This window comes from Seriola dumerili, unplaced genomic scaffold (genome assembly GCF_002260705.1).
Source record: "Seriola dumerili isolate Sdu_G_001 unplaced genomic scaffold, Sdu_1.0 BDQW01000230.1, whole genome shotgun sequence".
NCBI classification, from domain to species: Eukaryota; Metazoa; Chordata; class Actinopteri; order Carangiformes; family Carangidae; genus Seriola; species Seriola dumerili.
The window spans coordinates 4,822,972-4,844,941 of NW_019174485.1; the positions used below are offsets into that span (position 1 = coordinate 4,822,972).

The window sequence follows — 21,970 nt, forward strand, 5'->3', positions numbered from 1 at the left end:
GAAGTAACTATCTGAAACATTTATTTGTTATTTATTTTTATTTACAAAATTTAGCCAAAATGAAATATATAATTTTTCTCTCTTCTTGCATAGAAGTAAAATGTCTAATGAGTTTTTCTTTCACAAAAAGCCAGTTTTCTTACATAATGTGAGATTTTTATTGTTTGGTGTTTTTCATTATACTTCAGCTTTAACATAGAGTGATTGTCCGCTGTCACACTGTCAAGGACTAGCTGTCACAAATGTTTCTAAAATTACTGGGCCACAGTTTGACTGTTCTTTTTAGGTAGTCATAATCAAAAGCTGAATTCCAGGCTGTGGTGAATGCTAGGATGGAAATTCAGCATCAGCTAATTGTTATGGAATTTTAATTAGAAACCTAAAGTTTGTTTTGCCAGCCATCTTTGCACATAGTAACCTTACTAGGGCTTTTTGGGCAGGATTTCTGTGATAAAAGCTCTTTCTCTGCCACTTGAAGATAAGATGTGCAATGCCACTGGTGGAACCAGGGAGGTGAATATAGGACCAAAAGTTACTAGGCTATTGGCCAAGGTTGAGCATTTGCAGCCTTGGTGTTCCCCAGCAGGTCACGGTGTACTTCCCTATCCTGATTTGTGCTGGTTGGTGTGAAGGAGGGCACGCTGCTTCTTGTAATCCCAGGCTAAGGTTTAGATTGTTATGCTGTTGCCCTGCTGCTTTTTTGTTATTTGTCATGGCATAAATGAGATGTTGCTGGGGTCATAGAGACTAGGGGTGGGCATTATACACTAAACCCAATCTTGTATCAACTGTAGGTTAAAACATTTTCATGTTCAGTATTTAATAAAAGCTGAGGTATCCCGTATCAGAACAAACCAGTGACCTGGGATAAATCAGCTTTTTGGTTTGCAAATATGAACTGGCCAGGCTTCATTATCCTGCCTCTAACAAGGGTTTAACATGGGTCAGACACTGCTTGGCTTGTGTACGTAATGGTGGACACAGGTTTCTGCAGTAAATGTTGAACTAGAGATCATGAAGTGCAATGCTTAGATGGCTAGATTTCTCTTCTCACCTATTGAAGGCTGCTCCAGGACTTGACCAGATGAAGATGCTTCTTATTTAACACCTTGGGGCATACTGTGCTTTTTGTTAAGATTTGATTGCTGTGGTATGGGTAATTAGAATCTTCAATATAAACTTCAAAATAATTTGCAGTTCTTTTTCGTGGTTAGAAGTAATTGGGGTTATTGGATGCAAATTCCCAGACATACCAGCATTTCTTAATTTTCCTTAGAGTTGACATAATTGAACGTTGACTTTAAACACCCAGAAAAAAATCACGTTTTTCTAGGAATTTTAATTTAGTCCCATGTACTAATTATACCCTAATATGCAGAAAGGTAGCCAGATCCTCCCACCACCACCTACGACTGTACACAGCCTCCTCCTCCACAGAGAACCAAAGACTATTCCTTCTTACACTTGACTATGAATGTGTGTTTAGATATAAATTTATGAGATACACAGATTCCTTTAAATCCCAGAATGGAATGGCTGAAAAAAAACACATACGCTGTTATTTAAAGAAGTGAACAGCAGGTGTAGTCCAGAGTCCAGAGGATGCTGCTAGTCCAACATGGCCTGTTGTTGGTTCTGCAATCATTGATTGGCACAACATGTTGCGATTGACAACCATCTTGGTGGAGAATGATGTCTGATGTCTTAAGCAAACCTTTATAAATCCTGTCTTTGCTCTATTTAGTAGTTGAGTGTAGATATATGTACATGACTCACTGAGTTTACCCACAAATATACTTTTGCAGCAAAGTGCCAGACACATCAAACTTCCTAAGAATTTTTAAGAGGAAGGTATTAAAAATGAATGCCACTGATGAAAACAATACACACCTATGTGTTGATCCCAATATTGAATAAGAATCTCTAATTCATCAGGTGGCACACAGCTTTTTTCTTAAAAATCTTATGCGTCTAAATATACCAGTATCATCAGTGCATGTGAGGTTGCTGCATTATCTTCGTATAGAGCCTAAATCACATGGTCTGAATTACAGTCCAAAGGTGAGATCAAGTTTATTGGCATGTATTTCTTTTGGCACATCATTAATGTTGACTGTTCTCTGTGGCTATGAAGTGTCACAACACACCCATTTCCTTATGTGTACTGTCCAGCAAATCACACCATCTAGTCTCAATAAAGCCCTAATATACTGCATTATCAATTATGATGATGCTGGTAGTCTAAGCAGTCAGATGACGCCAGACAGTTGGCTCCACTATTGTTGGCTTTCGAGCTTAAGATGATAAAAAAGTATGTTTCACATAATGCTTTAGGGTTCTCATATGACCGCCGCTTTTCCAGCTAGTTGCAGATGTTTTTTAATGTACACAGTGTGCGCAGAGGCACATGATATAAGGTATGTAGGAGCCACTCTTAGGAGGCTCATGCTCTCTTCCTGTTGATTTGTAACACAGATCAACCACAAGAGGACATGACTTTTGCTGAGCAGACATCCACATTGTATGCTACCATCCATAAAACTGTATTTCGTTAGGGTAGGAATAAAGGCTGTTCCTGAGAGCTCAAGATAAATTATTCAAATATCTTGTTTTGTCCCACTGACTAAAGCCCAAAGATATTTAATTTTCAATAATATAATTAATTATAATACCATAGTATATATTTGCTGGTTTTAGGTAGTTTAGTGCTTGATAAGTTTTGTGTGTGTGTGTGTGTGTGTGTGTGTGTGTGTGTGTGTGTGTGTGTGTGTGTGTGTGTGTGTTTGTGTGTGTGTGTGTTTGTGTGTATATGTCATGTATATATATAATATTTGACTAATTAAATTTAATTAATTGAATATTAAAAATTTAAATTATTTTTTAAATTGTTTTTATTTATGCAAAAATACATACATACATACATACATACATACACAAAAAAAGGGAAAATGAAACAGGAACTGCTACCACTGTTATGGAATGCTTCAAAATGGAAATGAGGGAAATACACTTAAGTCCATGTACAATCTCAAAATATATATAACTGAACATTTCTTCCCTGGTGGACTAAAACACAACAATCTCCTAACCCTGAAACATTACAATATAATATTTGAAAAACCACCAACAGCATAGAAATACACACACATCAGTTTCATCGTCTGGGCTCCTTGTGTCAAGGCCATAGAGCAGCCGACACTATCTCAGGTGCATGGGGTGGATGTCTCGCAGGTTGCCTCCCATCTGTCAAGAGTGGTTTGCCAAGCCTTATGAAAAATATTTTCCTTGGTCACAAGTGTATATTGAAGGTTCTGGAGGTAAAGCACATTTGCCAGCTCTCTGACCCATTTATGAAACTTAGCACTTGTTTCTGACTTCCAGTTTGTTTGGCCAAAAGGGTACATTGAGAAATCGCTAATATCTCAAAGTTGTTTAGAAAGAGAGGAGTAGAGATTAGGCCAATATAGTCAGCATGGGATTTGGAGTAATGCTTTTGTTAAAGGCTTTTACAGATTAAAAAAAAATTATTAACAGCGAAAGACTGAATTGTGTTAGGTATTTTATTTTATACTTTTTACATGTTACATAGAGGAAAGGTATCAAAAGGTACAGGAAAAAAAATTCATGAGATTTTTTAAATTCTTTGAAATATGTCTGAATTGTAATGACGATTATGTGGCTGGCCATGAATCCATTTGGGACTTGTTACCAACCACGACAGCATGTGGCTGATATTGTTTTCACCTTGTGAATTTCTGTGTGTGTGTGTATGTCATCATGGTAAAAGGTGGTGTTGGAGACACCTACTTTGGCAGATGTTAATGTGTCTGTTTGTGGACAATTGCGTCACAACCGAGAAAGATAGGCGTTTGACATTGGGGGCAGGTTAGGTCAGTGATTGGTTACATGTTGTGGTTGAGCGAATGACAGCCACACAGAGAGAACCAGTAAAGAAACAGACAGGGACGGTAAAAAGTTTATGGATTTTTTTGACGGTCCACGGGCAACAAATAAATCAATGTATGGGAAATACTGATTAAGTATTTAAATGTTTTTTTGTTTTTTTTTTTTACAGTCATTGAAGGTCTTAAAAATTAAACAGTGTGTTTCACAATGAAATTTCAGTAAGAAGCAAAAGTTATGGCATAAAAATGGTCATTACAAGCTGAGTTGGAAAGTGAAGTAAAAAAGAATGTATTTTACCAACAGAGGTGTGTGTGTGTGAGTGAGTGTGTTTTATTTTCTCAGACTTTGTAACCTGATAAGCACTTACAAGTAGTCATTGTGATGGTCAGGAAGTTTGACCTATTTGCATGTTTACTCTTAGACTAACGTACAGTTAGTGAGCATGCTTGAGGTAACAAGAAACAAACTGTTTTGATACACACTGCCCAATGTCAGACAGAGAGGGGGTGTTGTGAAAATGTAACAAAGGAGTAAAAATCCCAGTTTTAGAATAATACATCACATGTGAAAACTTTTTTCAACTTGAGTTGACAATTGCATTATCTACAGCATTTCAGTTCCTGTGGAAAGAATATTCTGTACTGGTTGGTATTATGTTTTCTGTAGTGCCTCTCCAAGAATGTCCTACAGTTTTGTGAGCAGTCCACAGAAAGACTTGGACACTGTCAAATGTTTCTAATCTCGGAAGACAACTCCTTCCACCTCTTGGCTTGGTTTTTGCTCTAATATGTATTATCAGCTGTGAGACCTTTATATAGACAAGTGTGTGTGCCTTTCAAAATAATCTCCAATTGTCTGGATTTAACACATTTCCCAATCAAGGTGCTGCAAGATGATCAAGAGAAAAGGGAGGCGCCTCAGTAAAATTTCTAAAATGCTTTTATCGCTTTGTCATTACGAGGGTATTGAGTGTAGATTGACAAGAATTTTTTTTTTTATTTTAGCATAAGGCTGTAACATAATATGACAAAATTGAAGGGGTCTGAATACTTTCTGTATGCACTGTAGCTTTCTGTTTTCAGTCTGTTACAATAATCATTGTTATAAAATGTTAACATGGCTATATCTTCCATTTAAAGGGTTTCTAATTCAGTGCTGTACAAGGTACTTTGTAGACACGACAAATACCAACTTCCCTCACTCAATTAATTGATTATAGCGACTGTCACTTTAATTGAGGTGGAAGTGGCCTAAAGATAAAAGTGAGCATTTTTTTTCTTTTGCCAATTCCTGTTACAGAAATGATGTTAATATTGTATTTGGTCTTGTCTTTTTCTGCTTCCAGACGTTTTGTCCCTGAGTCATGGCGGACAGGAGAGCGGAGAAGTCATGTGAAGAAGCCAGCAGATCGTTAGTCAGGCGGGAGTACGAGGCGGCAGTCAGCCACAGCACGGACGCCCTGGTGGTCCTTGTGCCCCAAGCCCCATCCTCCGGTACCCCTGTCCCGCCGAGCCCTCCATCCCTTACCGCCACCGGACCCCTTCGCAGCCGTGCCCTGCTCTACCGAATTGCTGCCTTCCTGCAGCTGGTGAGGACAGTTGTGGTAGCAAGCATGAGTTAACTAAGACTCAGCTACATTTGTGAAAAAGTTTGGCAATAAACATATTTTTCTTTGTTTCTGAAGGGTCAGTCTGTCTTCTGTGTTGCATATAGAGATAGACCCTTTTTTTTTTTTTTAACGTGATGACATGGTGGACATTGTGCTTGTAGTTCCATATGAATAACCTAAGACTACTGTAGTTTTCCATCTTTGTGTGAAAGGAATGCTATTCTGTGTTCCTCTGTACAACACACACACACACACACACACACACACACACACACACACACACTTTTCCCTCCCCTTCCCTTGCTTTGTTGCTACCATTTGTTTTCCATTTTACCAGGCAATCACAGTTAGGCCAGTGTGCAGTACACATGTAGGGCTGTTCTTTTGTTGGGAGGGATGGAGAGCTTTATTTGAAAAATGATACAATTTTGAGGGAGAACTCTGCACTGTCACATATCCGTTTTAAAATAGAGAACAATTTTCGCTTATTCCTAAATAATTACTGCATTATACTGAAATGTCGTAAGATGATCATTGTGCTTTAAGTCCACTGTTGTACTTCTAATCACTGGGTAAATTACCATGAAGAGATGGTTAGAAATGAGAACAATAAACTCTACTTTTTTCATCCATGGTACTCTAATGTTATCTTCCCAGAGTACTAAAATTATACCAGTTACTTAAGCCCTAAGATTATGGAAACTACTTAAGTCCTGTAATGATAGTGTGAGGGACTCCATCGTGAGGCAAAGATAGCCATTCTTGGAGCTTATGTGAAGCTTTGACCCTCAAACAGAAAGTATTCCCATTTGTTATGGCTACCACTTATCTACTTTTTTTTTCTCTTCTGCCAACAGAAAAACTATGATGAAGCAGATGAAGACTGCAAACATGGTGAGTAGCAATTCAAATTGGAACCATCTGCTGATACTGTATAGTCTGTTTTTTTTAGTTTTAAACAAAGCGTAGGAAGGAGTGAGGCAGTAAGTTTTAACATGCCTTGGTCCCTGTGCAGTAGAAGGAATTTTAAATTTGGTCTGATTTACTCAGCACATTTCAAGCTGTTTGCTTTACGTCTGTTGAGTTAATGTCTTTGCTTCAAGTCCGAACTAAAAGACAGAGGCTAAGAAAACAAATGCTTGGGTCAGTAATTTGTCTCAGTTTTTGTTCAAACGATGGGTAATGTCTCAGGTCAAAGATTATGCTGCACTGAAGGGACTGTCTGCTTAGTAGAATGGGGTGTGCAATATATCATGCAAACTATACAAAACCTGAGAAATGTAAAATTTCACATTTTCATGAAACAAATTTAAACTGCACCTCAATCTCTTCCATTTTTTTTCTGGAGAATAGACTTGGAAACAACTTATTATATCTTGAGAGAAACCTAACTGAATGAACTGAATAAATTCTCTTCCTACCTGTTCCCTCTGTGCTCTTTATCCTGTCCTAGTCCTGGTAGAAGAGATTGCCAGGGGAGACGGTTCACTACAGGCCAGCTTGCGCTCCATGCTGTTGGATGGCAGCCTGCAGGAGGTGGCCAGCATCCTCTCTAAAGCCTTGTATGGAGAGCCAATGGTATGATTTATGAATATTGTATACATAATATGCATACTGACAGTCAGGGCAATTGGAGTGTTATGGCACAGTCCATTTAAGACTTGAATATTATGTTTGCTGAGGTTGGGAATGAATGGTTAAAATAGTAATTTTGTTGTATTGCTGTACCATTGTTCATCCAAATACTTCAGGTACCACATATGGTGAACAGTGGATAGAATTTGAAGTCCCAGCCTAATTTTGGAGTGATGTTCTACAAGGCCCCTTCTAGATTGAAGAAAGACCCACATGAACCTAAATGTCAAAGATATCTAAATCAGTGTATCAGTGTTACTTTCTGGATTTTAACACATACAGAAGATCACTTGTTATATTCTCTTCCTTTTCCCACTTTTTCTTCCTTCTGACTTCTCCCTCCCTTTGCTCATTCTAACCACTGTCTTCGTACATCAACATGCATTTTCCTGCCAAGGTGCCTCCTCCAGCTCCACTCTTCTCCTTTTTGCAACCACTTCCTGCCCACTGCAGCACACTTACACACACACACACACACACACATACACACATACACGTACACATACACAAGTACGTATTCAGAGGTTGAGCTTGGCCCCAAGGTCATGCAAGATTTTATGCAAGTGAGGACAATCCTGTTTACTAGGCAGGGCTTTCTCTTTCCCCGTTTCTTAATGTCTCTCTTATAGACTCACACAAACAAACATTATTCGGACACAGCCTGGGCTGATTGTCTTTCCACTTCTCACTGCCCCCCTCCTTTTTTACTCCCACCTTTTCAACCATCATTTTAAGCCTCCCTTTCTTTGTTTTCCCTGAACTCCTCCTCATCCTCGCCCTTCCATTTTAGTGTCAACCCAAACTATACTTTCATGGACTCAAATTTTGTAGTTTCTCAATGTTTTCACTCTAAAAGTTGATAAAATGGCAAAACCATTGACCTTTCTCAGACACACAAGTGAAGAATTAGAATAGAAATACTTCAGAATTAGAATAGAAACACTGGAGGGGGCAGTAAACTCTTGTTTCTTCTCTCATTTATTTGCCATTTCATCTCAGCCCCGTGTGGTGCCGGCACTCCAAACACAGTGTAGTGTAGCTGTCCTGTGGAGTGTCATTCAAGTGTGTTGTCATGTCTTTCACAGCTATTAAGATGTATCCAACCGCCAATTATTTTCCTTAGATTTTATTCAGTCAATAAGTGACACTGGATTTAAAATTTTTGAGCTAGTAATAAAGGTGCTTTGCAGCAATCGGGTAACAGAAATGTTGTACATGGATTTAAAAAAGTACTAGAGAAGCTCTGCTGGGATCTGTGCTGTAAAAAGTGAGGTTGGTAATTAATTAACAATAGGCCCTGTTGAGATTTTTTGTTGCCTATAAAGATATCCAAAAGTGTAAAAATCAAAAACAGGATACCCAGTCAGCGGGGACTGAAATGTTTTAATTGACATATCTAAACTATTTGAGAATTTTACCAGAGTTTCATCCAGATCTGCCCTTCAGAAAGTCAGCAGATGAATGAATAATTTCATGTGTATATGGCCCTTAGTAATGAAACCCTGGATCTTTCAAGGAAAAATATATCAATTTTACATAATAAAGTGAATCTGTAAAAGTAGTCATCACTGAGACCCTGAAGATTCACCATAGTCTCACCTGATTATTTTCTGATACAAGTGGTACAATTACTGGCAGAAGTGACAGAATTAAACAGCAATATATAAATTGTCTGTGGCTTTTCAGGTGACATCTTTCACTGCTGTTTGGAGATGCAAATATTCAAACTTGTATAGCGTAGCTATTTAATACAGGATTGATTTAAATCTTGCCTGTAAATTTCTTTAAATAACATGATAAATATGATTACACCTAGCAAAATCTGCCAGTTTATAAGTGATGAATTGTATAGTTATAAACATGAAATACTATGTACAGTACTTCCTTGTAATGAAGATGTGTATATATATTTTTTTTTTCTTTCATAGAACGGCATTGTCGCAAAAGACCTGACCAGATTAAAAATGCTCCTCTCAGAAATAGAGGTAAGTGTCTGTGGTTGTGGGGCTGTACACCTTACTGTTGCTTCCTGTCCTACTTTGTTTATGTCTTTTGGTGGTGGTTTTGATGGTTTAGTGCTTGCAGGCGAGATTCATAAAGATGATTAATGGCCAGACTCCAACGCTAACTTAATTATTTTGTGCTCCCCTGTCTAGCTTGTAGCTGTTGTGGATTTATTGCTCATTTGCTTGTAATAAGTCCAGTGGTCTAACTGCTTATATGTGGCTGAGTTAGCAGTTGACATGATTGTAATAATCTTTCTGCTCCATCTCTTCATCTCTGTCTCTGTCAGGCTATAAATAGGGACATGGCACCAGAATATACAGATGACCAGGAGGAAGGTGAGCAAATCTGTTGCATGACTTGATTTCAGTACTTCCCTCAACTTGCTAAAAAAAAGGAATGACAATGTCCTTGGTACCAAAAAATTCACACGTGCTGAAGTACAGTAGATAGTATTTATGTTGAGAAAGTCTTTGCTCAGCCAGTTGGCAGCTTGAGCACATTCTGAACAGGTTAACAGCTGGCTGAAGCCCATCTCATGATGTTTTTAGCGGCTTTGGCTCAGTCTCGTATTGACCACTTGGCTGTGTGTATTGACAGAGGTTCAAGATGGCTGGCAGTTCCGGCCTCCTCCCCGAGGAGTCACCAGCAGTGAGGAGTACACCCTCTGTAAAAGGTAACACAAACCGTCTGGTAACCGTCTCAGGTGTGAGAGTAATGAAGAATTTATTTTGTCATCCACAATATTGATGAAGAAAATGAATATGCCATATCCACTGTTGTAGATTGTGTGAATGACAGACATTTGATTGTAAAGTGACTATGATATAGCTGTCAGGAAGTGATCATGTATTCAGTTACAATGAAAGCTGCAAAATTATGATTCACGCTAGTACATATTTAAATTTAATCTCTCTTCACACTGAAGGACTCCTTTTACAAATACTAGTATAAATCCTGGATATTTGTGTAGATGGATAACAACAAATCTGTTAAACAATCCTTGTCTTGTGAACTGTTTCTGATTCTAAGTTTCTTCAAGTTGATTTGCCCTTCATAGCCTTTAGTATATGTTCCACTTCAGCACCAGCAGCGCAGTTTACTTATTACTAATGTATGAAACAAAGAAATGCAGCAAAGATTCTATATTTGCAATAACTAGCAAATGTTTAGTATCTTCAATTAATTCATGATGCAGAATTGGCACTGATTATTTTTAGTTGAATAATTGATTAATTGACTACTTGTTTTAGCACCACTTCAGCATATGCTGTTTGCCTTTGCTGTAGGTACTTGGAGCAGGGTCTGTGTCGGTACGGGGCCCAGTGCACGTCAGCCCACTCGCAGGAGGAGCTGATGGAGTGGCAGAAACGCTATGCGTCACGCCTCATCCGCCTCAAACAGCAGCAGGAGAGCAAGCACTTCACCGAAAACTACATGGAGACCCTGATAGAGAAGTGGATGAACTCCCTCTCCCCAGAGAAAGTGGTGAGTGGCTTTGTGGTGCATGCAGGCTCAAAAATGGCTCTGCAAAACAGCAGAAATACTGCTAAGGTGAGGGTTCATTTCGGAGAAGGGCCAACCAAACACAAATGTGTGTATTGCACTGCGTTGTGGTGTTATTGAAATTCTCTCCAAACTTTCAGAACACCCTCACCTTATAAATCTAGCAGGGCCAATACCAACACCGTAGTACAATCCAGTGAGTAGCTTTTGTAAACACACACACACACAAAAAAACTACTCTGAGTTGTAGTTTGTAACTTACTTGTACAGTTAGTTCAGCCTTTGCTCTCCTGTCAACGTTACACATAAATATACGCCCCATTGTCTAGCTTTGTTATAGACCCTTTTCTACAGTGGCTGACAAGGGCAAACGCGTTGCAGTGGCCCAAAAAAAACTTCGATTAGGAGAGATGTTGTCAATGTCGCCGCCGTATACTGTTAACAAATGCACATAAACGGCTGCAGTTTTTCTGGATAAAATGCTCCAAAATATTTAAATTTCTCAACTGATTTAAATGAGTCGTTTTTATATTCAAGGATTCATGATCTACCTGGAGTAAAGTGTTATTTCCAGTTACTTATAATCGTGATCATTTAGGCTATTATTTTTTGTTTGTTCTGCATCAGGTTTACATGAATTGAATTACTAACGTGGTGGAAAATGATTAATTGGCATAAGGAATTGTTAAAACTAGTGAGTAAAATAAGATAAATGAATGTCAGTCTGCTTTCTACATTTTTATAGCAGTGAAAAGATAAGACAGACAATTAGAGAGGAAAACAATTATTAGATGAGATATGCCTTTATTGATTCCAGAGGTGACATTCAGTTGTTAAGGCAGTTTGACATGTTTACATAAAACATGGGGAGACAGAAGGAGCCATTTACATACTGTAAAAATCTTTCTGTACATTTCATTCATTTGAACCTGAAGTTAATACACATTCCTCCTTATGGAAAACAGCGATTAAAGCCTAAACTTGTTAGTAACTGGCGACAGAACTTCTATTTTTACTCCATATAATCATCATAAACCCTTTAATATTAGAACATTGAAGTCGGCTGAGAAATACAAATATTATAGGACTTTTTTCCAGAAAAAAACGCAGCAAACTTAGCGCTCCCCCCACAGGCTTGGAGAACTTCCATTGTGTTGTGTGGATAAGCATTGTTTTCTCTGTTGCATTTGTTTTGGGAGTTTGTGTGTTTTGGTTTTTGCATAATTTCTATATTTGCAGCGTGTTTACTGTTCATGTTTTGTTTTGGCTTCCTGCAGCACGTTTCCATTGTTGAATTTGTTTTGTATTTTGCGTATGTTTTTTTGTTTTTTTTTGAGTCTGCATTGTCTCTGAATTTGCATTATTTTATGCAACAGTGAACTTAACTTTCTCCCGTTTTTGACAGACTTTTTCTAAACTTGTGTTTTCTTTTTCTAGCTAAGTGACTGTTTAGAAGGAGTGATTGTAGAAACCAGCTCCAGCCTCTCTGTTACTGTCACCACCAAAAAATCCTCTCACTCCTGGGCCTTCTCCTTGTTGTGCAAGGTAGGATCATGTGTCAGTATGACACAGAATAATGACACCATATTTTCAATGCAAACCCGCTGGTGTTCGTTGGATCATAAAACTGAACATCTTTTGATTATGTGAATGTTCTGTCTCTTTTGCTAGCCGGCTAGAAAGCTGTACCGCATCGCCCTGCTCTATGATGCCCACCGACCACATTTCTTCATCACAGGCGTGTCAGCTGGGGAGCGGCTCCAAGCTGTTCCCAAAGGCTGCCAAGAGTGGACTCCAGGAGAGGACACAGCATGTATGTCATATATCCTATTTCGTGACCAGGGATGTGACTTTTTGAGGGATTTTACTTTTTTCAAATTCAAATTCAGAGAGGCTTTATTAACATGACCATAGTCAAATACAGCATTGTCAAAGCAGGCTGCACAAGACAGTATCGACGGGGATAAAGTTCATTTAAAGGTGTTAACAACAAAACATATTGATACTACAGTTCCACAACAACATAAACAATATTTTGCAAAAAGGAAGTTACTACAGTTGTTAGCACAACTGATGGAGATCAGCAACTGTATGATGATTAATAATAGTAACATTAATAGAGTAAAACAAACAGTAATAACAGTTTCTTTTCTCTGCTTTATAATTAAACTGATGCTGAACGGTGTGTTTAAAAAGCAAATTATTTGAACTTAAACATTGACTATGTCTTTTTCTATCAAAACACTCAGAGAAACTTAAACACATAGAATCTGTCTGAGTTTCTAGACATATAACATCTGTCAGAGACAGACAGATATAAAATTAATAAATAGTAACATAAATAAATGAATTACTGTATATAGTAATGTATTGATGTTCCTGGCACTGACACTGCACCAAAACCGTAAGCAAGTGCAGCTCAGACTCCTTATTGTGTAGAAAAGTTGACAGAGAACACCTGATGATATTTGTTTACGTGGTTTGTGTATAAAGCTTTTGAGACTGGGTGACTGGTTTTGCAATTCTAGTTTGAGCTCTTATCTTTGTGCTGGACAGATCTGTTTTATCTTGACCATATTTTTCCCTGTTTGTTTGTAGATTGTAAAATGTCTTTAATGATAGAAATTTAAGCAAATAAAAAGTCTTGTTTACAGCACATTGTAATCTGTACAGTTTGACTTCCCACATGTTTCCTGATGTATTAGCCTTGTCTTGCATTTTTTTTCATTACGATTTTGTTACATTTGAAGACAAGTATATTTTCCAAACTGTGATGATTTATACTTTCATTTGAATTAATGTTGAAGTTAAATCTGTCTGCAGTGGACTGCATGTTTAAATGCACTTAAAAAATAAACTTTGCTTTTCTGACAGTGGCAGCCGACAATGGCCTGGACAACTGTCTCTACAAGGTTGCAGTGAGCTTCAGCACAGAGATTTTTGGGACCTTCCGACAGACTGTTGTTTTTGACTTCGGTTCGGAACCTGTGCTGATGCAGCGGATCATGGTTGATGCAGCCTCTATTGAAGGTATGTTACAGAGAGTCATATAGAGGCCTCTGACAAGTTTTATCAATGTTTTAAAATTTTTTCATGATGTTTTTGTTGTAAAGTAGTAGTAAAAGTTTTTGATATATTGAAAAGATTTTTTATTTTAAGTGCAAATTGGTGAAAATTGGTCAAATACAGAGTTACAAAAGTTTATGCTTTCACTTTCCGTCTTGTCCTTTGTGCTCCAGACCTAGAACATTTGATGGCAGCCAGGCAGCAGCTCTTGATTACTGCGAAGCGCTGGGACTCTTCCTGTAAGACCATCGTAGAGTTCTGTCCTAATGAGACAATGGCTGAACTGGAGCGCAGCCTCCTTTCCCGCTATCAGATCCCTTTGTCGGCCGACCAGCTCTTCACCCAGTCTGTCCTGGACAAGACTCTGACCAAAGACAACTACCAGGCCCGACTGCATGACCTGCTCTACATAGAGGAGATTGCACAATACAAGGAAGTTAGCAAGTGAGTACACAATTTTTCATGGTTTCTATTCACTAGGCTAGTAAGACAGATTTTAAACAGATACCGTACATTCAGGTAAATTCTCATTTCTGAATTAAGGATAACCAAACACTGATATTTGAGTGTTTAAAAACATCTACTAAAAATATATCAGCAAAATTTGAACATAAAATTAGAAAGTTTTCATAACAAATTCATATAAAAAAACACATACACCAAAATATATTAAATTTGAATGTGAAAGAATATGGGTGAAATATATGTACAAATGCAGCTTCTATGTACTGCAGTCTTTTTGTATATTTGCCAAAACATATATCTGGAGGTATGTGTGATAAGTTGGTGTTCATGCTCTATGCCGGATACTATATATAGCAAAAACTAACCAGTTTGTAATGGCTTCAGTTAAGTAAACGTGTGAATGAGGTGGACATTATTATGACAGTCGTATAAGATTTAAATATTTTTGTAGGCACCCTAATACACGAGGAACCTATATTGAGAGAATTTTAAGTGTGCAATTGTGTTTGTTAAAAATATTTTACTGATTGATTTGGGCCAGATGAAGAGATCTAAACATAGAGTCACTGATTTGTGAATATCTGCTTATGAACAAATTAAAATCAAAGCTTTGCCATTTTACCATTCTGAAGCGTTTAGACAGCAAGAACTAATGTTAGGTACAAATGCCAGAAAAACTCTCGCAGCGTTGATGAATGTACCTTGAAACTAATGTGTTGCAAGATGATAACTTATCTTATTCACGGTCCAGATACTACCTTTTCCCAGTGCTTTCAACCAGAGCCTTCTAAAAATCAAATAAAGTCAAGTCAATTTTTATTTGTATAGCGCCACCTCACAACAGAAGTTATCTCAAGGCACTTTCCAAATAGAGCAGGTCTAGACCTTCTCTATTATTAACAGAATTTTAATTCAAAATTCAGAAATGAATTGTTATTTGATTTAAGCTCACTAATCAGAATAAATAGTCATCGTTACATGAACCAATATGGGCCTAGTCTGAGGTTGACTGGTGTAAATATCTTGTGCTACAAGATGTCATCACACCACAAGGTGTCAGACTCGACCTTCATTGTGAATTTGCTTGAATTTGTGTGTGTGAGTGTGTGTATCTCATACACAGCTTGACTCGCAGTGCAAGTGCCATTTATGTCTAATGTGATTCCTTGGAGGTAGGTGACGAAAATAGTGGTTCGATTTTTGCCTTATTTTAAAATTTCTAACTGCTGTTCCATTGCTTTAACTAAATGTGGAGCTGATTGTAAGTGAAATCACAATAAATGCTCCATCCCACATACAGTAACCTAAGTATAGTGGACCATCCCCCAACACTTTAAACCTCTCAGCTTTTCTTTTGGCTCTTAATTTGATCTTGTCTAATGACTCATAGTGTCATTGGACTTGGTAAAGAATTAAATAATGGATCCTTTTCTGCTCTTACTTGTAGTATGAAGTGTTCTTTTAATCTGCTACTCTTCAAATGTGCATATGAATAATCTCTCCGCCTGTTAAACCATCCATGTTCTGATACTTTTCATGACTGATTCAGTTTTAGTCGGAGAGTGAATTCCTGGAAGCTTATTTTAGACATTTAAATGGAACCTAAGTATTTTTTTAGAATAATTGTGAATAATCTCAGAGTAGATTTATGTTTTGCTTGAGAGTAACATCCTCCCTTTTGGCAGTCTTGTCTTGGGAGGTCAAAAGGCATCAGGTAATTATCTAACGTGAGCATAGAGTGAGTCATGGTGAACCAACAGTGCCTTGCTGCCTGTTTTTGTCTAAATGTTTTCCTCTCTGAGAGTATAGCCAGAAAGCTGATGCAAAACCATAACAAGAGACCTCATGAGTCCCCTTGGTTGTGTAACATACTGGTTTGCAAATAAAAACAGAATGTATTAACTTATCTGCATATGTCAATCATCCATCACCACTTCATCGCCAATATTTCTTCCTATTTCATCATTTCATATCAGGCAGAGACCACAGAAGCAGTCTTAAACAATCCGGAACTGAAGTGATGTTTTGCTCAAAAGTGCCTCAATTTTGCACTAAATATGTGCACGGATAAGCTGCCAATGGTTGTTTTTTATTTGAAGGACACATCAAAAATAATTTGGCTGCTTTTTAGGTTCCTCACTGACAATGTTTCATTGAAGTTATATTTTGAAAAATGAGTAAGACTTTCACAAAATGAATGTAAATAAGTAGTTTTTTTAACTGTGTTTGACTCAAGACCTTGTGAAAAATTTGTCTTTACAGGGGCAAATGCTCAAAGCTGCTAGAAAGCGATACCCACCTTTGAAGTGACCATCTCTCTCACTGTCATGAGTCTACGCTGACGTAACAGTGTATAGCTGATTTTTAATGCGCTGCCAGTATAAGTGAGTGAGGGTCATCATGGGGCCACTGTAGTGAAACATGGCACAGAGCAAGCTTAGATGCCTGAGGCATGTATGGGGCACTTGGAAATGTATTACCATACATTTTCTCAAGGTGTGTCTGGGGTTGGTTTGGGGCTCGTATATGTCACGGCCAATCACATCAGCTCCTTTTATACCATGGAAAAGCAGCACATTCCCCTCTGTAATGACAGTTGGGTAGTTGAATGGGGAGTCTTGGTAAGTTTCTCTCAAATGTATAACAGTGTCTGGAATGTGACTATACTGCAACCTAAGTATGAATATGTGGCAAAAGACTGAAGTGTGTTGGAAAAGTGTTGGAAAGCAGGGTGGTTCCATGGTTAAAATGTCTGCAATAAAGGAAGGATTCAGGTGTGCCTCAGTGACAAGAGAATGTATTGAGATATTGGTACAAGTTTATTGATAACACGTGACAAGACAGTGTCATGATTGCTCTAATATCTTACAATGGTTTATAAGAGTAGGATAGAGGTTTGTTTAAACCAAATGTCCATGTTTGTCTCCCCAGGTTTAACATCAAAGTGAACCTCCAGCTGGTTACCAGCTTTATGCTGACTGGCATTTCTGTTGGAGCCAAGTATGCCCAGAATGGACAGCTCTTTGCACGCTTCAAACTCACTGAAACACTTTCTGAGGTAACTGGACTGGTTGAATCGGCAATTGCGGTATACGCTTGACACGCTGGTTTCTTCCTTTTCTCTCTGTATCTGTGTCTTGGTAGATACAGTGTTGTCAGCTAGCTCTCCTGAGCTGTGTTTTCTATTTACCTTAGGACACGCTGGCTGGACGGCTAGTGATGACCAAGGTAAATTCAGTCCTGCTGCTGCCCTTGGGCCGTGAGGGGATCAACAGCCAGCCGCCTCCTGGGGTCAAAGAGCGCGTTTACGAGGCTGTGATCGAGGAGAAGACGAAGGAATACATCTTCCTGAGGATCTGCAAGGACTGCTGTGAGGAGCTGGGGCTACAGCCTGACAGAGAAATACAGGTACTGGTACTGGCTGCACCAAGGGACAAGGAGACTCTTTTTTGCCTAAGCATGAGGTGTCTTTGTTAATGTTAAGTCATAAAAAATGTTCAATTAATATAGATATTAAATAAGACTGGTGGATTGGCACCAGAGTGGAGAGTGCAGGTGTATGATCTCGTAATACAAGTAATTCATTGTCCAGCCTAGGAGATGTGAGTTAGCATCCAGCACATGATTCTTTCCACTCAGATGTTATGGGCTTGGAAATCTTGGTGGATGATTAGTGCTTTAACAAAAAGCTACAGGACAGAAGAAAGCGATCTTGTCAGGAAAACCTTGTGCGTCTGTGTGTGTATTGACTGCACTGCTTGGTCTCAGGTTCTCTGGTTCTGAGAAATCTACCTTTATTAAATGACTCTACCTTCAGCTGCCTCAGTTTGATATTTTTCTCCTCTCCAGCCGTCGGCAGAGGAAACAAGGCTCTGTGTTAACAGTTATCAAAACAACCCTCATCCTATCACAGTGGAAGCATAATCTTCTTATTCTTCTGCATACGCTGCTCCTGTCTGCTTATGTGCTACAATTGCATTTCCCTATCTCCTCCGTGGGTTCTTACAGTATTCCACACATCCTTGATGTTTCATGCTCTTCTCAGTCTTGCATATCTCAACTTCCCTGCTCTTGTATTTGTTGTTTATTTCACTCTTTTCCTTTGTCTTTCTCCCCCACTTCCTCCTTACTTTGTTCCACTTGCTCCTTTTTATTTTGCATATTTTTTTTCCCCCTCCCTCTGATTTTTACATTTGTATCCTAAAGGCATTGCATACTTTACAATAATGTTGTTAGGAGCCTATGTCTTTCTTTATTATGACTGGGCCCTACAGCAGTGGAAAAACTCAGTTATTACATACACCTGGTTAAAGCGAAGGGATTAAATAAAATGTAAATAGACGAAGGGAAATGGGATGCATCAAATTTTATTTAAATAAAATCTCACTTTTGAAGGGGTTTGAGTATCCAGCTCTTGAGATTGTTTTTTTTGACTGGTTAGACTGGAAAATTATATAATTTGACCACTGGTGGTTATTAATATTTTAAATGTCTTTACAAATATTATTCACACATCGCATGTAATGCAACATATGGCATGGATTGGATATATTATTTTTAATAGGGATAGGGTTATTCTCTGAATCCTGTGGATTCTCTATAAATCATGAAAGAGGATCATGAGCTCAAGTTGTTTGATCCAGAATTATGCCACCCTAACAAAATAGCTTTTGTTCCAGGGCTATTGTATTGAACCGAATTATATTGTATTCCTTGTAACATAATAATATAATATAAGATAACTGGGCAGATGAGCTGTTGTTTGGATTGACTGCTAAGTAAGCTCTTGGTGTTGCTTCTGTGTCAGGTGGAGCTGCAGTTCCAGCTGAACAGACTGCCACTCTGTGAGATGCACTATGCCCTGGATCGCATCAAAGATAACACCATCCTTTTCCCAGACGTTAGCCTTGTCCCCACGATCCCCTGGAGCCCCAACAGGTGTGTATTCTACACACACACACACACACACACACACACACGCTCGACTGTTAAAACTGATGCAGAAATTTATTTTACATTAAAGGCATCCATCAATATTTTATTCTGGTACAAAATGTACTTTTTACAATTTGTATGATGAACAACAGTATTGATTGCTACCACAATAAAATGTTTTTCACCTCCTCCGGGCATGGTGTCTCACACCATTGATTCAGTTGAAACTCTGGGATATATTACTGCCTTTTTAAATGATGGAAAAAGAAGTCAAATACAAATAAATAAGGACAATTAAATTTCACTTTTCACACACAGCAGACTGTTTCGTGTTGCTGAGGAAACCTTTCATATTGCAGATGTTGATTGGCAGACATCAGATATTTAGTCAAGGCTACAACCTCCATTTATGTTGTTTTAACAGTGAAGAAAGATGTGTGCTCACAGCATGTACACACATTCGTGTACAGTAAATAGTGCTAATCCAAACCACGTTTATTATACAGAAACTCCTTTAATACCTTCACATCATATTAGCTTGACAGATACCCTCACAGAGGGGACACCACATCAATTTGAGAGTTGACTGAATATCCCTCGCCTTGCTGACTTGGCGGTCATTCTGAAATGCTAGCAGCTCCTTGCAGCTTTAGATATCTCTCTGAAGTTGGACAGGTGAGGGGAGCGAGGCAGTAATCTTTATTGACTAGAGCCAAAGTCAAATATAATCCCTGTGATTTTCCAGGCTGCTGCTTTATCTGGGCTCTAGAATATGATTGATGTAGACTTTTGTTTTAATTGGAATTTGGATAAGTGAGGGTGATTCATTAAATATGGGCCAAGGAGTGAACTTAGCTAAAGATTAAGTTTCTTTATGGTTGTTATTTGAGTTTTAACGTCTGTGTCCGATGGATACGCCTCAAATGGTGGTGCTATAAAGCTTTACAGGATGATTAATATATAAACTCACACTTTAGCACTTGATTCACAGAGTTTCTAAAAATTACCTCATCATTTGAAGCACTGCATTATGGTTTTGTTTTTTTGTGTGAGTGAAAACAAAAATTCCTACTAAACAGCAGTGAATAACCATGCTGTCTAGTCCTCTTCACATCTCCCACCTCAGGTTGATGATAGACCTAAACAGTATGCAGTTTACTGATTTTAAGATGGTGCTCAGTCTTTGGATTTAACACTAAGATCAGGCCTCACAAAAAAGATGAGATGATGGTGCTTTGATTTAAAATCTTACTTGTGCCTTTGCATGAATAGAAATGATGGTACCATGGAGATCAGTTGGCCATTTCACTGTATATTATACTCTAGTGCGATTTAATTCTTCGATTTGGCCAGTGTTTTTCTTAGTGATTTTTAACCTGTATAGTGGCAAAACATATATCTAGGATTCAGTATTAATTTCACCCTTTTTCAATTTTTGAATTAATAACCTTAATAAGCCAGATGTGGATGCATTACTGTAATAAATGAGCTGTTATGCCTCTCACTCCACTCAGTGATTGAGAATTAAGATGTCCTAATTAGTCATGTCAAGGTAACCGTGGAAACTAAACAAAATGTTACTTCTTTTTTTCACCTTTTTCTTCCTCAGTTTGGAAGTCAAAATACAGTATGTTAATCTTGATCACAGAGAAGGTTGATTAGTTTATCCTAACCTTGATTGAATTTCAGGAGAAAGTATAGTTGGCATAAAAGAGTTTTGTCACACCTAATAGTACTACTTAATAAATTAATCCATCTCTCTTATAAACATAGATGCACGCACGCACGCACGCACGCGCACACACACACACACACACACACACACACACACACACACACACACACACACACACACACACTGCGATATTGCTCAGCTGTTGGAGCTCAAACAATTGGTGTTGGTGGATTTAAAGCTTTAGAGGATACAGTCTTCATAATGAGGACAGTGATGCTAGGAGACAAACAAAGACACACGCTACATGCAGGATAACTCACACATTCACAAGTATGTGTATGAAATCAAATATGTGCATCCCTCTTTCCTACCCATCTGTATTGTTCAAACACACACATACCTGTGTATTAGACAACTGTTCAGTCTGTTTAGTGCTGTCACTTGTGTTTTTGTGGTGAGAAGGTATCATGCCTGTGGCACATTATTAATTCTTCTCTGCTCTGGATGTCTGTTAATGAAAACAAATGTCTGCTTTGTTTCATGTACACACATGTAAATTGTTTTATGTACACACATGTAAATAATTGTGTAAGTTAATTAAAAGTTGATCTATTAATTCCTCTAATAATTTTCCTACCCCCCCCTTCCACCCTCAGGCAGTGGGATGAGCAGCTGGATCCCCGTCTGAATGCCAAGCAGAAAGAGGCCATCCTGGCCATCACCACACCCATCTCTATCCCCCTGCCCCCAATCCTCATCATTGGGCCCTACGGCACCGGCAAGACCTTCACCCTGGCACAGGCTGTCAAACACATCCTCCGCCAGGACCACAGCAGGTCTGTGTATGGTTTTTTTTTTTTCATGTTTTTTTTCTTTTTGTTTGTTTCAAGATGTATTGAAGCATTTTTACCTCTGTTGGCAACCAGGAGAAAACATGCACCTTACCAAGTCTTTACCATGCATCCTGTGGTGGTGTGATGAGGTAGTCTTATATTTGGGCCAATGTATATCTTATGGTAATGCAGCTCAAAGCAATGCACTGCCATAATAATAACACTTTATTTGTTTTTGAGAATGAAACAGTTTGCACTGGAGCTTGGAGCTGTTTTTGTTTCAGCACTTGAAAGGTGTTGGGTGTAAAGAGGGAAGGAAATTTTGCACATCTTGAC

The 21,970-nt window shown here is 38.4% G+C and overlaps 1 protein-coding gene across 1 annotated transcript in view; it reads left to right on the top strand.

Moving 5' to 3' along the window:
* Positions 1-21,970, top strand: part of helz (helicase with zinc finger) — a 55,987-nt gene that overhangs the window by 1,897 nt on the left and 32,120 nt on the right. The window contains exons 2-16 of the mRNA XM_022755432.1: positions 5,252-5,494; positions 6,373-6,409; positions 6,969-7,093; positions 9,079-9,135; positions 9,444-9,492; positions 9,755-9,830; positions 10,444-10,642; positions 12,098-12,205; positions 12,332-12,473; positions 13,535-13,690; positions 13,900-14,170; positions 17,123-17,249; positions 17,387-17,599; positions 18,999-19,129; positions 21,458-21,637. Of these exons, the coding sequence (XP_022611153.1) occupies positions 5,270-5,494; positions 6,373-6,409; positions 6,969-7,093; positions 9,079-9,135; positions 9,444-9,492; positions 9,755-9,830; positions 10,444-10,642; positions 12,098-12,205; positions 12,332-12,473; positions 13,535-13,690; positions 13,900-14,170; positions 17,123-17,249; positions 17,387-17,599; positions 18,999-19,129; positions 21,458-21,637 (2,096 nt within the window). The 5' untranslated portion in view covers positions 5,252-5,269. The remainder of the gene's footprint in view (positions 1-5,251; positions 5,495-6,372; positions 6,410-6,968; positions 7,094-9,078; positions 9,136-9,443; positions 9,493-9,754; positions 9,831-10,443; positions 10,643-12,097; positions 12,206-12,331; positions 12,474-13,534; positions 13,691-13,899; positions 14,171-17,122; positions 17,250-17,386; positions 17,600-18,998; positions 19,130-21,457; positions 21,638-21,970) is intronic.